The 14981-nt window shown below is 40.2% G+C and overlaps 1 protein-coding gene across 1 annotated transcript; it reads right to left on the bottom strand.

Annotated features, from left to right (window-relative positions):
- Positions 1-8563: 8563 nt before the first annotated feature.
- LOC101618193 (sorting nexin-5-like) lies at positions 8564-10049 on the bottom strand. Its single transcript, XM_012948227.2, is given in 3 exon segments — positions 8564-9379; positions 9381-9892; positions 9933-10049. Coding segments are annotated over 3 exon segments (1203 nt in total). The 5' UTR covers positions 9984-10049; the 3' UTR covers positions 8564-8739.
- Positions 10050-14981: the final 4932 nt, after the last annotated feature.

Here is a 14981-nt window from a genome sequence, read left to right as displayed (position 1 = left end):
GGCATGTACCACCATACATGGGTTCATCTCAGACATTTTATAATTCTCAATTCATAGTTTTGGAAATTGTAGAAATATTAGAATTTCATAATTTTAGAAAAGGAAGAAATAATGGACTGTACTCACTTAATTTTACATTGATGAGATGGAGATTTCAATAAATGGTACACACGACTAGCAAAAGGTTATGGGATGACTGTTGGCTTACACTACATGGTTATGAGCATGTGCCTGTGAGATCAGACCTGTGTGCTGGGGAGTCTGGGGAAGGAGAAGAGCAGTCTAATGTTGAGGATACTAAGCACCTTAGAAGTTTAGGACATTTGTGATATCTTAGCACCGTGGGTCAGTGGAGGGACAGAAGGAAAGAAACTTTTCACCAAATAAATAAAAGTTCTTGAATTCACTTTTTCTTATGCTCACTGCAGCAGACAGAGAAATTGCTAGCTGGCTCCCCACCCCGCCTCAATAAATACAGCAGTAGTTCCTTGCTGTGGAATGTGTTAATCACAATAGGTTAGCATTAGGCTTGAACAAAATATGATAACTGATTAGAAAATGGATTGTAAATTATGGATGACAAATCCAAATCGAAGTGATAATTATTAACTCCCGGCCAGAATAAACAAAGCCTGAACAAACCGGACTCAGATGTCCTGGTCTTGGAACAACTTAAATCTACTTAGAACAGTCATCTACAATGGAATCATATGCCAGAGGAGAAAGGACCCATCGTACCCAGAGTCTATTGCTCCCTGCTTTTCCTCATTCTGAAGTCTGCTGAGTCTTACTTTCCTGTAGGCACATGAGGATTGCAGAAATCAGATATAATGCAGGGATAAAGGCAGCTCTTCCTTGCAGATGGTTCTGGGATACTCAATGCACAGCTCAGAGCAGGAAACTCATATATACTTGTACAATGAATAAGTAGGCGAGGGAAAGCTCAACAGGTCTTGCATGACAGTTGGTATAGAGCCATAATATGTTCAATGTTAAGCTCTAACTTATCCCATCCATGTATAGATAAGTCACTAAAGTTTTCAATGTCCTTATTTCTTCATGACTAAAATTCAAATTAGAAACTGTGCCCTACAAAAATTTTTTTTGGGGGGGGGTACTGGAGAGATGGCTTAGCATTTAAGGCGATTGCCTGTGAAGCCTAAGGACCTAGGTTCAATTCCACAGGACCCAGGTACACCAGATGCACAAGAAGGTACATGCCTCTGGAGTTCATTTGCAGTGGCGAGAGGTCCTGGCATGACCATTTTCTCTCCCCCTCTCTCTGCCTCTTTCTGTATCAAATAAATAAACAAATAAATAAATTAAAAAAAATACTAGCTGGGCATGGTGGTGCGTGCCTTTAATCCCAGCACTCAGGAGGCAGAGGTAGGGGGATCACCATGAGTTCAAAGCCACACCACCCTGAGACTCCATAGTGAATTCCAGGTCAGCCTGGGCTAGAGTGAGACCCTACCTTGAAAAAAATAATTAAAAAATGTTTTGGAATTTGGAAAAAGAATCTTAGTCTAGTGAATAAAAATGACTGCCTGCTTACTCATTAAGTTATTAATTAATCCAGTTGATATATGCACAAAACAAATGTGTAAATTACTTTCAATTGTATGTGTGTGTGTGGGGGGGAGTTATGTGTGTCTATGCATGTTCATACAGAGGCAAGTGTATATGTGGAATTTTATTTTTTGAGACAAAATCTCTTATAGAACTCAAAACTCTCAGTACTAAGTTAGACTAGCTGGCCAGTAAGCCCCAGGAAGCTACCTGTCTCTTCTTCCCTAGTGCTGGATTAGAGGCCCTGCATTTTACATAGGTGCTGGAAATATGATCTCAGGTCCTTGTGCATACATGGCAATTACTTTACCTACTGAGATCTCCATACATACATGGCAATTACTTTACCTACTGAGATCTCCATAATCCCTCCCTTTAAAATATTAATTATTTTTTAAATTGAGAACTTTATTATATGAACCTATTGTAAATTGGTCATAGTCTTATCAGGTTATACTCTTATGTTTTCTCTCCCACAACCCCATTCCCCTGAGGGCCCCTCAGGAGAGTTACCAGTAATCACTGTGGGGTCATGAATGCACTAGTCAATCTCTTTTGGGGGGAAAATGGCTCAGAGTATACCTTCCCACCATGTGGCTCTTGGATTCCTTGTATCCACTCTTCCACAATGTTCCCTGAGCTGTGGATGGTGTAAGTGTTTTTTAATGTTGTGCACTCTCACCAACCTCTGATTTTCTGCTTCGATGAGCTTTGAGTCTCCTCAGTAACTACCACAGGCTGGAAGTGAGAGCTGCACTCTCATTAATCCACCACTACTCTTTAATGGTTCCTGGGCATTGGTGGATGTGATAGAGATGACTTGTCTCCTCCTATGTGTGTCTTTTTTTTTTTTTTTTTTTGGTCCTGCTCATGGGTCTTGGCTCTCTCTGGCACCCATCTATACAAACCAGATTCTTGAGCAAACAACGAGAGCAGAATGGATCAAAGGGGATGAACATAGACATTTAGGTAACCTTTCGACAGGCATAACATCTCCTTTTAGTGAAAGATTAGTTGAGGCTTCTCTAGGATCTAAGTAAGCCATAGATTTGGTTCTCATTACAGATACAAGTTCCCTCCTACTGAGAAGGTGGCATATCTATTCAGAGAGCAGTTAATTGCACCATAGTCTGTGTACCACTGTTGTGCTGGTGGATGTATCCTGCCTGGATGGTTGAATTTTTATCTTGTAGGATCCTCTGCTTGTTTGTGCTGTTGGTGATCTTTATCTCACCAGCAGTTCACATGGCAATTTTTAGCACTAGGAGTGGTAACCAGCAATCTGGCTTTCTTCTAAATTTCAGCATGATTTCTCAATAGTTTGTGACTACAGCCTGTGGTGTCTTCAGCAATAGGGTCTTACCATCTAGTTCTGGTGGATAATCAAAGGGTTGGCAATGTCCTTCATTGTTTTAGGGGCCTCATTGACCTCCCTGACCAATAACTCACTGGCAGGGTGGGGAGGGGGAGAACAAGTTCTGGAACTGGGATTTACCAGCAGCAGCCTTAGGGATAAAACTTTCTCCATTCCTACTGGGTGCTTCTGCCTAAACTCTCTTTCCTGTTCTCTTTCTATTTTTCTTTAACTTAAAAAAATCTTTTTATGACAACCTCTGTACATGAGGACAATATGCTATGATCATAATCCTCTCACACCACCCTACATTTTCTCCCTCCTAAGTATCCCTTAACTGAGTATCTTCTCCTTTCCAACTAGTTTCTCTTCTATCTTTATGTCATCATTTTCCCACACTTTATTTTGCATGTCTTGTGAGGTCATGAATCTCACCTCCACTTGGGTTTGGAAGACATCATTACAAAGTAAGTACTCCTCCCCTACTTTTGGCTCTTGCATTACTTTTGGCACATATTTCACAATGGCCCCTGAGCCTTGCAGGTTGTGATAGAGATGTCCCACTTAGTGTTGAACATCTCTCCACTGTTCTTTCTCAGAACTTTAATGAGTTTTGAATCTCCCTATTGATCACCACCATTTGAAAAAAAAGCTCTAATTAAAAGTGAGAATAGTACTAATATATGGGCATAGATATAAGTATTTTCAGGGTAGTTTGCTGAACATAAGATATCCATTTAGCTAGATAACAATAATAGTTCTTCCCCCCACCCTGCCCATAGGGCTTATGGACTCACCAGCCATTAGCTTTTGATTATGTTTTAAATACCAGGTATGAATTTCCTCCCATAGAGTAGGCTAATCAAATCCAATCAGAAAGCACTCAATTTCTTCCATAAGATACATGCCACTATAGCAACATTTGGTATATTTGGCCTTGCTGTCCATCCAAAAAGCTGGCAGGGTATACTGCAGGTTAAGACCACTTGTGACTTTTCTCCCCCAGCAGGCTGCATAGCTCTTTCCAGTGTCATGACTGCTAGTCAGCAGGGAGGAGGATAAAAGCTCAACTCCAGCTTTATTTCTTGGTGACCTGTAGACCAAACATGTGGTATCTTTAGAAATAGGGTCTTATCATCTACTTCTGACGCCCAACTGCTTTAGTTATCTTTGTGTTCCTGGGATAAAACACCTGAACAAAAGTAGCTGATGGGCCAGGCGTGGTGATGCACGCCTTTAATCCCAGCACTCGGGAGGCAGAGGTAGGAGGATAGCCGAGAGTTCGAGGCCACCCTGAGAATACAGAGTGAATTCCAGGTCAGCCTGGGCTAGAGTGAGACACTACCTCAAAAAACAAACAAACAAAACCCCCAAAGAAACAAACAAACAAAAAGTAGCTGATGTGAGAAAAGTTTTATTTTGGCTTACAGTCTTGAGGGGAAGCTTCATGATGGCAGGGGAAAGCATGGCATATGCAGAGGCTGGACATCATTTCTGCCACAACAGGTGGAAAATAACAGCAGGGAAGTGATGTGAACTCTAGCAGGGAAGAGCTGGCCATAACACCCCAAAGCCTGCCTCCAGAAACATCCTTCCTCCAGCAAGGCACCACTTCTCAAATTGTGTCAGCTGGGGACTGAGCATTCAGAACAAATGAGTTCATGGGGGACATCTGACTCAAATAACCATAGCAAAAAAGAGCCTTGCAAATATTGGTAAAATTTTGGGAGCATTAGGGCCTCTCTGAACACCAACTCACTAGAAGGTATTTCTAAGGGCAATGAACTTTTCTTATAACAATCTATGGCTTCTGGGAACAACATTATCTACCCCCACAGTGTACTTCTACACAAACTCTCTCTCTCTCTTCTTTATAGCACTTTTTTATATTATATAAGTTATATCAGGTTATCCTCTTTTATCCCCTAACCACAGCTACCATTATACTGAAGGTCCTTTTCAGCGGGGTTATGGTATTCATTGTGGAGTCATGAAGGCCTCAGTCCGTCCCTGTGAAGTAACAGGGGAGGGCACAGGCCTCAAGATACTGCTACCCAGTCTGTGGCTCTTATGATCTTTCTGCCCACTCTTCTGCAATGTTCTCTGAGCCATAGCAAGGCTGTTGGTAGTCTGAAATAGTGTTGAGTTCTTTGTAGCCTCTGGATTTCTGTTTTGATTGATCACCTGTTTGTCTCCATCAACCTAGGCTGGCTGTCAGGTTAGCAGTAAGAGCAGTGTTCATGTCATCACTTCCCCCGCACTTTCTTTTGAGCAGTGGTAGATATAGTAGAGGTGCCACATTTCATGGTGGGCAATGGGCTAACTACTTGTCTTTACAATGGGTCTTGGTTCTCCTCCATTTTCTCTACCATCTGAAAAACAAAGCAGAATCTCCAAAAGGAGTGAGAGCAGCTTGAGTTAAAGCGGGGCGGGGGGGGGGGGGGGATGCAAATTTGAGGTTTTTTTTTTTTTGGTGTACAAGCCCACTTTTCTTATCCAGAGAATAGTAGAGGCTTCTCTCTGAAGTCTATGAGTTTTCTGACAATGGTATTCTGACTTGGTTTCCAGTACCAGATATATATGAGTTTTTGCCCATTCAGCAGGCCTCCCTCATGTCCAGTTGAACAGTTGGTTACTCCAATTGAACAGTTGGTTACTCACAGAGGCTGCATGCCACTATTGCAAAAGTGTATATGTCTTGACTGCCTGGTTGATTTCATAATCAGTAAGGTTTCCTGATTCTTCATGCTGAATTATTCAATCAGGTGATTGTTGTCTTCCAGTGGCTCACATAGGGCTTTCTACCACTATGAAGGCTAGCCAGGTTGGAGCTAGTTTCCCTTTTGGTTATAGCATGATATTGCTATGTCCTGTGACCACAAACTGTGGTGTCTTCAGTAATAGGGTCTTACCTTTTAGCTTTGGCATCTAATCAAGTGATTTGGCAATGGCTTACATTATTTGGGTGATCTTATGGGTCTTTCTGGCCAACAGTTCACTGTGTGGGACAACTCAGTTCTGAGCCTGGGGATTTAATAGCCAGAATCCATGGTTTTAAAGTTGAACTCTTTTCCCCATCTGTCCAGACTATCCCCATCCCCCTTTATTGGTGGTTATATCTTATAGAAGGCCAGAATGCAGGTTTATATCAAACTGATTCATGTTGTCTTAACTTTTGTGTAATTCCCTCCCCACCCTCCTTATCCTCTACCCTTATAAACACCTTCCCCACCTCTCATGCTCTGTTTCTCCCCTAACCAGTCAGGTAACTCCTCTCCTCTCTCCTTATTTCTTCTCTCTCCTGGTCTCATTATAGTTTTATGCCCATAGTCCTATTGCTTATCATTATTTTCACTCATCTCTAGTCGATCCCAGGTAGGAAATACAGATGAGAGAGTGTATGTGGTATATGTCTTTCTGTGCCTGCTTGACCTGATTTAGAATATTTTTTTCCCATCTGTATCCATTTTTCTACAAATTAAATTATTGCATTTTTCTTTTCCACTGAATAGAATGAAGAATTAAGTGCACCACTTCATTATCTACTCATTAGATCATGGGTATCTGGGCTGATACCAGTTCCTAGTTATTGGGTATAGAGCAGAAAAAAAACACAGTTGACCAAGGATCTCTGTAGAAAAGAGTAGAGTCTTTACAGTATATGCCCCGGAGTGGTATAGCTGGATCAAGTGGTAGAACTATTTTCAGTTTTTTTTTTTTTTTTTGGTTTTTTGAGGTAGGGTCTTACTCTGGTCCAGGCTGACCTGGAATTAACTCTGTAGTCTCAGGGTGGCCTTGAACTCATGGCGATCCTCCTACCTCTGCCTCCTGAGTGCTGGGATTAAAGGCGTGCGCCACCACGCCCGGCACTATTTTCAGTTTTTTGAGGTAGCATATCACTCTAAACTGGGCTGACCTGGAATTCACTATGTAGTCTCAGGGTGGCCTTGAACTCACAGAAGTCTTCTTAGCTCTATTTCCCAAAATCTGGGACCACATCCACAATCAAACCAGGCTATTTTCATGTTTTTTAAGAATCTCCATACTAATTCTCATAGTGGTTGTACCAGTTTTCACTCCTGCCAGCAGTGGGTAAGTGTTCCTCTTTCCACATAGCCTCCCAAGCATTTGATGGCATTCAATTTTTTTTTTTAAATAAATGCCATACTCAATGGGGTAAGATAAAGTCTCAGAGTTGTTTTGATTTACATTTCTCTGATGACTAAAGATATTGCACATCTTTTTAAGTGTGTAATAGCTATTATGAATTGAGCAGCTATAAACACATTTGAGTAAATATTTTTGTAGTGAAGCATGGAGCATTTAGGATAAATATCCACTTAGGGACTAACTAGGTCTGATGGTAGCTCTATGTTCATCCTTTCCAGGAATCTGATTTGCATTGTGGTTGTACAAGTTTATCTACACAACAGTGGATGAAGGTTTCTCTTTCCCCACATCATTGTAACATTTGTTGTTGTTAGTTATTTTAATGATTGCTATCTTTACTGGAGTAAGGTGGAATCTCATGGTTGTTTTAATTTGCATTTCCCTAATGGTTGGGGATGTTGAACATTTTCTTTTTTTAAAAAATTATTTATTTATTTATTTGAGAGCGACAGACACAGAAAGACAGATAGAGGGAGAGAGAATGGGCGCGCCAGGGCTTCCAGCCTCTGCAAATGAACTCCAGACGCGTGCGCCCCCTTGTGCATCTGGCCAACGTGGGACCTGGGGAACCGAGCCTCGAACCAGGGTCCTTAGGCTTCACAGGCAAGCGCTTAACAGCTAAGCCATCTCTCCAGCCCTGAACATTTTCTTAAGTGTGTGTTAGCCATTTGTATTTCTTCCTTTGAGAACTCCCTATTCAGTTCTCTGCCCCATTTACAAAAAAATATTTTATTTATATATTTGAGAGATAAAGATGCAGAGAGAGATGGAGGGAAAGAGTGGGTGCACCAGGGCTTTCAGCCACTGCAAATGAACTCCAGATGCATGCACCCCCTTGTGCATCTGGTTTTTGTGGGTCCTGGAGAATTGAACCAGGATCCTTTGGTTTTTCAGGCAAACACCTTAACTACTAAGCCATCTTTCCATCACCTCTGCTCCATTTTTGGAGTGGGTTGGTTGATTTCTTTTTTTTTTTTTTTTTAGTATTTTATTACATACTTTATTAAAAAATCAAAAGGCCAAAATACACATATCCTACCATCAGGGAGGGAGTGGAGTTCACATCTCTTATTTTAGACGTGGGACATGTTATATGAAGCAAACTATATTTTGTTTTTATGCATAACTCTGGATTCTTATTTCAACTCAAGTACTTCTATACCTACTACAAAAATGGAGGTGCAAAGAGCATAAAGATAAATGCTCTTCTTGCTGTACAAACATCAGATGGCTAAAGAACCTTAAAGCAGCTATTTGTTTTGGTTTGTACCTCTGCCCAGGAGAATTAATCGGTAGATACGGGCACCGAATTGGTGAAAAACAGGCCAGGTGATTGCTCCTTATTTCCAGAAGGCGCGTTGTCGCTCAAACCCTTTCTTAGAACTAACAAACTATTGAAGAATCCAGTATTTACACTCTGTCCACATGAAGTATTAACTAATCAAATGCATAAAGGAGATTAGTTACGTCCAAGTAGCATGCAATGAAAATATTTTTTAAACCAACATGGTTAAGAGTTAAGATTTTAGAAATCAAAATATTTATTCACATGATTTTAAACTAAAGTAAAAATTATTTTTCTTTTGTGGTAATTTAAGTGCAAGTGACGCCAATTTCACCTTCATTTCCTGCAGAGTGAAGGTCAATCAGTTGTTCTTGAACAAATCAATGCAGCTCTGCAAAAGGGAGACATTGTTTCTGGCGTGCTTTATTTCCAGTTCAGACATTTCAATTAGATTCTTTCTAAATGCTGCCACTCTCTTACGTTTGAAATTCACCAGCTCTTCTTTTGCAGATTCAGAAAGCTCTTCAAATTTCTGGCAGCATTCTTGTTGGTGTGCCTCAGCCAGTTTGACATCTTTGCTCTTCAACCGGGCCTTGTCCAAAGCTTTGTTTGAATTCTCATAGTCAATGAGGGCTTTGGTGCGCCTATATAAGAGATCCTTTGCAGCCTCGATGTTGAGCATATAGTACCGGAGCAGCTCTGTCAGCTTTAAATCTTCATCTGATGAGACTCGACCTTCTACTTTCCTAAGTTTTTCAAATAGCTCTGCAACCTTCAATAAGTACTTTTTAATGACTGTGGGTTCTTCCAAGGCCAGGCTATGCAAGCAGGCTGCAGTGTGAATGTAGTCATCAGCAACATTTTTGTGAGATCTGGTCATTTTGTCAGCTTTAGCACAAGAATCCTTGATCCTATTGTAATAGTTAATAAGGAAGTTCTTCTCCTGTTCAAAGAAGTCACCCACTTCCTTAACTCCTGAAAAAAGGACTTCATCAGCACTCCACCACACTTTTAAAAAAGCCACCAAACATCTCTTTGGTATTTTTCCGCCTAACACTTAGATCCTGATCATATTCCAGGAAAACATGAAAGTTACGATCTTTACTGAGAACAGGATGAGAAGACAGCCCCTGAAGAAAGACTTCATGGGAGGACACAGTCTTCTTAACGACAGCAAGATACTCAGCTTCCAGTTCTTGCTTCATCTTGGCAACCTCTTCTTTGGTCATGGAGCCCTCCCCTTCTCCCAGTTTCTGCATCTTCTCTCGTGGGCCATCAAAGTCTGGCTTGGTAGGAGCAGGAGGGATAATAAGGCCAGCATAATCTGTTGTTTCAATAAGAGTGTCATGCAGCCATACATGTTGTCTTGTAACAGAAGACTCTGGGCTCTGAAACGTAGGCAGTGTGGTCTTGGTGTGCACGGTAAATTTGACCTTGTCTCTTTCACTGAATGCATCAGGTATGTCAATCTGAAGTGAAGGACCAACATTCAGGTCCACAGACACAGATCTCAGAAGAAGTGTGTTAAAGTCTTGGGTACATCTTCTCAGGTTTCTTGCTGCGGTCCTCCTCCTGCTGCTGCAGCAACTCGGGAGCCGCCGCCATGGCGACGCAGGACTCGAGCAGGGGCCGCCTGGCCTCGCTCCGCGCCACGCGGAAGATCAGCGCAGGGCCGCGACCGAGGCGCGGTGCCAACGAAGAATCCCTTGCAGAAAGGTGCGTCTCGAAAAAGCGGTTGGTTGATTTTTATTGTTTAGTTTTTGAGTTATTTTTAGATTCTAGATATTAGGATTCTGTCAGTGATATAGCTGGCAAAGATTTTCTCCCATTCACTGGGTAATCTATTGGCTCTGCTTATGATATGTTTGCCTGTGCAAAAGCTTTTCAGCTTCATGGTATGCTGTGGGTTGAGAGAGAGTTTAATTTCCTGAGCTGTGGGTTTTGTTGAGTAAGGTTTTCCCCATTCCTGTATTATGGAGAGTTCTTTCTATTTTTTCTTCCAGTAGAAGACTTTCAGGTCTTATATTGAAGTCTTTGATACATTTGAATTAGATTTTTGTAGTGAGATGAGTGGGGCTAGTTTCATTTTTCTGCATATGGTTATCCAGTTTGTCCAGGACCATTTTTTGAAGATGCTGTCTTTTTGCCAATCTACTTTAGTGGCACCTTTGTCAAAAGGAGCTGTAGTTACTTGACCTAAGGTCTGGTCCTTCAGTTCTGTTCCATTGGTCTATGTTTATGTTTTTATGCCAGTAACATACTGGTTTTGTTACTATCACATTGTAATATAGCGTTAGATCAGGTGTGGTGATACCTCCAGATGTGTTTCTTTTGCTCACAATATGTTTGGTTATCTGAGGCCTATTGCCATTTCATATGAACTTTGAGATCATTTTTTATATCTCTGTGAAGAATGATGCTGGATTTTAATTGGAATTGTATTAAAGGTGTATATTGCTTTTGGTAGAATTGCTATTTTAACAATATTAATTCTACCTATCCAGGAGCATGGGAGATCTTTCACTCTTCTCAAGCCCTCCTCATTTTTTTCTTGAGCTTTAAAAAATGTTTTCATTTTTCATATCCTTGGTTGGTGTTATTCCAAGGTATTTAATTTTTTTAAATTTTTTTGTTGCTATTGAAAATGGGGCAACCTCACTAATTTCTATTTTAAATTTTATTTGGGGGGAGGAGGTAGGGAGGGAGGAAAGAAGCAGAAAAAGCAGAAGCAGAACAAGAAGGAGAAGGAGAAGGAGAAGGAGAAGGAGGGAGAATTAGCATAATAGGGCATCAGCCATTCTAATCGAACTCCAGACACTGGTGACACCTAGTGGGCTTGTGTGATTTTATGCTTGCCTCTCCTTTGTATGTCTGGCTTACATGGGATCTGGGTAGTTGAACATGGGTCCTTAGGCTTCACAGCAAGCACCCTAACTACAAAGACATCTCTCCAACCCCCATATGATTTCTGTCTCCGTATACTTGTCCTTTGCATATGGCTACTGATTTTTGTGCATTGATTTTTACCCTGCCACCTTAATGAAGGACTTAATCACTTTTAGAAGTTCTGGAATGGAAACTTTTGGGTCATTTATTCATAGGATAATGTCATCTGCAAATAAGCCTAACTTGACTTTTCTAATTTGTATCCTTTTTATTTCTTTTTCCTATCTTGCTGCTTGGGCTAGTACTTCTAGTACTATGTTGAAGAGCAGTGGTGAGAGTGGGCACCCCCATGTTGTTCCTGATCTCAGTGGGAACTCCTTGAGCCCCCATTAAGCATTATTTGGGCTTCATGTGCTTTGTATATAACCTTTATTGTGTTGATATAAACCTTCCATGCCTATTCTTTCTAGCATTTTGATCATGAAGCAGTGCTGTATTTTGTTAAAGGCCTTCTCTGAATCAATTGAGATGATCATGCTGTTCATATGGTTAAATTTATTTATGTGGTGTATTATGTAAACTGATTTCCATATGTTGAACCATCTCCTGCATCCCTAGGATGAATGAATCCTACTTCATCAAAGTGGATAATGCTTTCAATGTGTTGTTGAATTTGGTTTGTGAGGACTTTGTTCAGGATCTTTGTATCTAAATTCATCAGGGATACAGGCCTATATTTTTCTTTTCTTGCTATATCTCCATCTGGTTTTGATACTGGAGTGATGCTGGCTTCATAAAAGGAGTTGGGGAGGATTCCTTGGTCTCTGATTATGTGAAACACTTTGAGAAAAATTGGTTTCAGTTTTTCAGTGAAGTTTTGGTTGAATTCAGCTGAGAAGCCATCTGGTCCTGGACTTTTCTTTAGGGAGAGGTTTTTGATTGCCTTTTCAATATCCATGGATGTGATAGGTTTGTTTAGGAGATAAATCTGCTCTGAGTTTAGTTTTGTTTAGGTGGTATGTGGCTAAGATTTCATTCATTTCTCCAGGTTATCCAATTTTGTGGAATAGAGGTTTTGGAAGTATCACTTAATGATTCTTCCAGTTTCACTGATGCCTGTTGTGACCTCTCTCTTTTTTTAAATTTCTGATTTTGTTAATTTGAGATTTTTCTCTCTCTCTTTTTTCTTTTTCGTTTTTTTGCTTTTTCAAATTGGCCAGGGGTTTATCATTCTTGTTTGTTTATTCAAAGAACTAGCTCTTAATTTTATAGATTTAAACAATTGTTTTCTTAGTTTCCAGTTTATTTATATCTGCTCTGATTTGATTATTTCTTTCCATATGGAGCCCTTAGTGTTAGATTCTTCTTGTTTTTATAATTCCTTTAGGGGGACAGTTAGGTTATTAATTTGGGATCCCTCTGAATTTGTTATGAATGCATTTATTTCTATGAATGTTCCCATTAGAGCTGCCTTCATTGTGTCCAATAAGTTTTGGCAAGTTGTGTTTTTATTATCATTCAATTCTAGGAATTTTACAGTTTCTTTTTTGATTTCTTTCACAACCCATTCATTGTTTAAAAGCATGTTGTTTGGTCTCCAGGAGCTAGTGGAGTTCCTGGTGTGTCTCTTCTTGTTAATTTCTTGCTTTAAAGCATTGTGATCTGATAAGATGCATGAAGGAACATAATTTTTCCTAAATTTATGGAGTCATGATTTGTTGCCTAATATAAGGTCTATTTCTGGAGAAGGTTCTGTGGCCTGCTGAGAAAAATGTGTATTTTGTAGAGTTGGGATGGAATATCCTGTTATACGTCTATTAGATCTAATTGATCTATTGTGTTATTGAGCTGCATTTTTTCCCTGCTGATTTTCTGCTTGGATGACCTATCTATTGATGATAGTGGAGTACTGAAGTCCCCAACTCTGTTGGTGCTGGTGTTTAATTCTGTTTTGCTGTTAGGTACATTTTGTTTTATACACTGTGGTGCACCTGTGTTTGGTGCATATAAATTTATGAATATGATATACTCATGTTGGATCTTTCCCTTGTTATATATGAAGTGGCTTTCTTTGTCTTCTTTGATTTCTTTTGGTTTGAAATATATTTTATCAGATATTAATATAGCAACATCTGCTTGTTTCTTATCTCCATTTGCTTGAAATAGTATTTGCCATCCTTTCACCCTGAGGAGATGTTTATCTTAAATGATGAGGTGGGTTTCTTGAAGATAGCAGATAGAAAGCCTCATTTTTTCTGATCCAACCTGTTAACTTGTGCCTTTTGATGGGTGAGTCAGGATCATGAATATTTAAGGTTATAACTGTGAGGTTTGATTTAATTCCTGACATGATGGGGTACTTTATGGGCTTTGATGCTTTCTTGGGCTTTGTACATTTTTGAATCTGCTTTAGTTTTGGTTATTGTGATCTTCTTTCTGTGGTTCTTGAGAGTGGTTGTTTGACTTGTTTATGTGAAGTATTCCCTGAAGTGTTCTTTATAGGCTTGGCTTTGTGTTCTTGTAGTCATAGAGTTGACTTTTTTCATGGAAAGTTTTTCTATCAGTATTTATTATGAGGAATGCTTTCACTGTATATAGTAGTTTGGGTTGGAAGCCATAGATTTTTAGACTTTGAAGTGCTCCATTCCAGGCCCTTCTGGATTTCAGGGTTTCCATGTAGAAATCTGCCATAATTATCATGGGGTTGCCATTGTACATATTGTGCTTTTCTCTCTTGCTGCTTTTAGCACTCAGTCTTTGTTTTTGTTTAGAGTTTTAATGATGATATACCTTGGACAGTTTCTTCTTTGGTCCAGTCTGTTTGGAGTTGTATTACGTTCTTGTATCTTGATTGGAATCTCTTTAGAGAAGGTGAGAAATTTTTCCATGCCCTTGGTCTGACTTTCTTTCCTTTCTTTTATACCCACGATCTGAATGTTAGGATGTTTTAGGGTATGCCACAGTTCTGTCAGGTACAGTTCACAAGAGTTTTTGAAATTATTAAAGTTTTTATACTCTGAAATATTTATTTTCTTTTGTTTTCCAGTTCTGAAGTTCTGTGTTCTTCATGATTACCTCTGTTCTTGAGGGTTTCTAGAGAGGATTTCACTCGTTCAATCTGGTTAATATAGTCTATTTCCTTTTTCTGTATAGTTTCCATTCCTGTGTTGAGTTCCAATTTGGCATGCAGGCCACTGACAGATACAGTGGAGGGTGGGTCATCTGAAAGAAAGGTAAGTGCATGTGGGCCACCAACACATGCAGGGATTGATTTCGGAAGATAGAGAAGGCTTGAGGGCTGCAGGCATTAGAGCCTGCAGGTAGTCCAGCAAAGATCCTGATTGGGGAGTCAGAGGTGTGGTGGCTGAGGCAAGTGGTTGGGGGACCCACGTGTCTAGTGGGCTATGTCACAGTGTGGCAATCTTCAGATTCCTAACTGTGCCTATCCATGTCTGCCCACTGGAGGGTTACTAAGACCCACTCAAACTGGATCCCCACAGATCTTGCCTGGTTTTACCCTGGGAGCAGAAGCGTGGTTAGGTGGACACCATCTTGACCTGTGTTTATCTGATTATGTCCATCTCTTTTTTGAGGTCTAATTTCAGGTTGATGTCTGATTTTCCTGGTGATTCCTGTAATTCATTCTTGCATTTGATCATGTTTTTATTAATCACCTGGTTGTTGAGATCTCTATTTGTTGACTCACCTTCAATTTGC

Source organism: Jaculus jaculus, chromosome 11, assembly GCF_020740685.1.
Source record: "Jaculus jaculus isolate mJacJac1 chromosome 11, mJacJac1.mat.Y.cur, whole genome shotgun sequence".
NCBI classification, from domain to species: Eukaryota; Metazoa; Chordata; class Mammalia; order Rodentia; family Dipodidae; genus Jaculus; species Jaculus jaculus.
The sequence above is the reverse complement of the archived record's forward strand: the minus strand, read 5'-3'. Positions and strand labels throughout refer to the sequence as shown.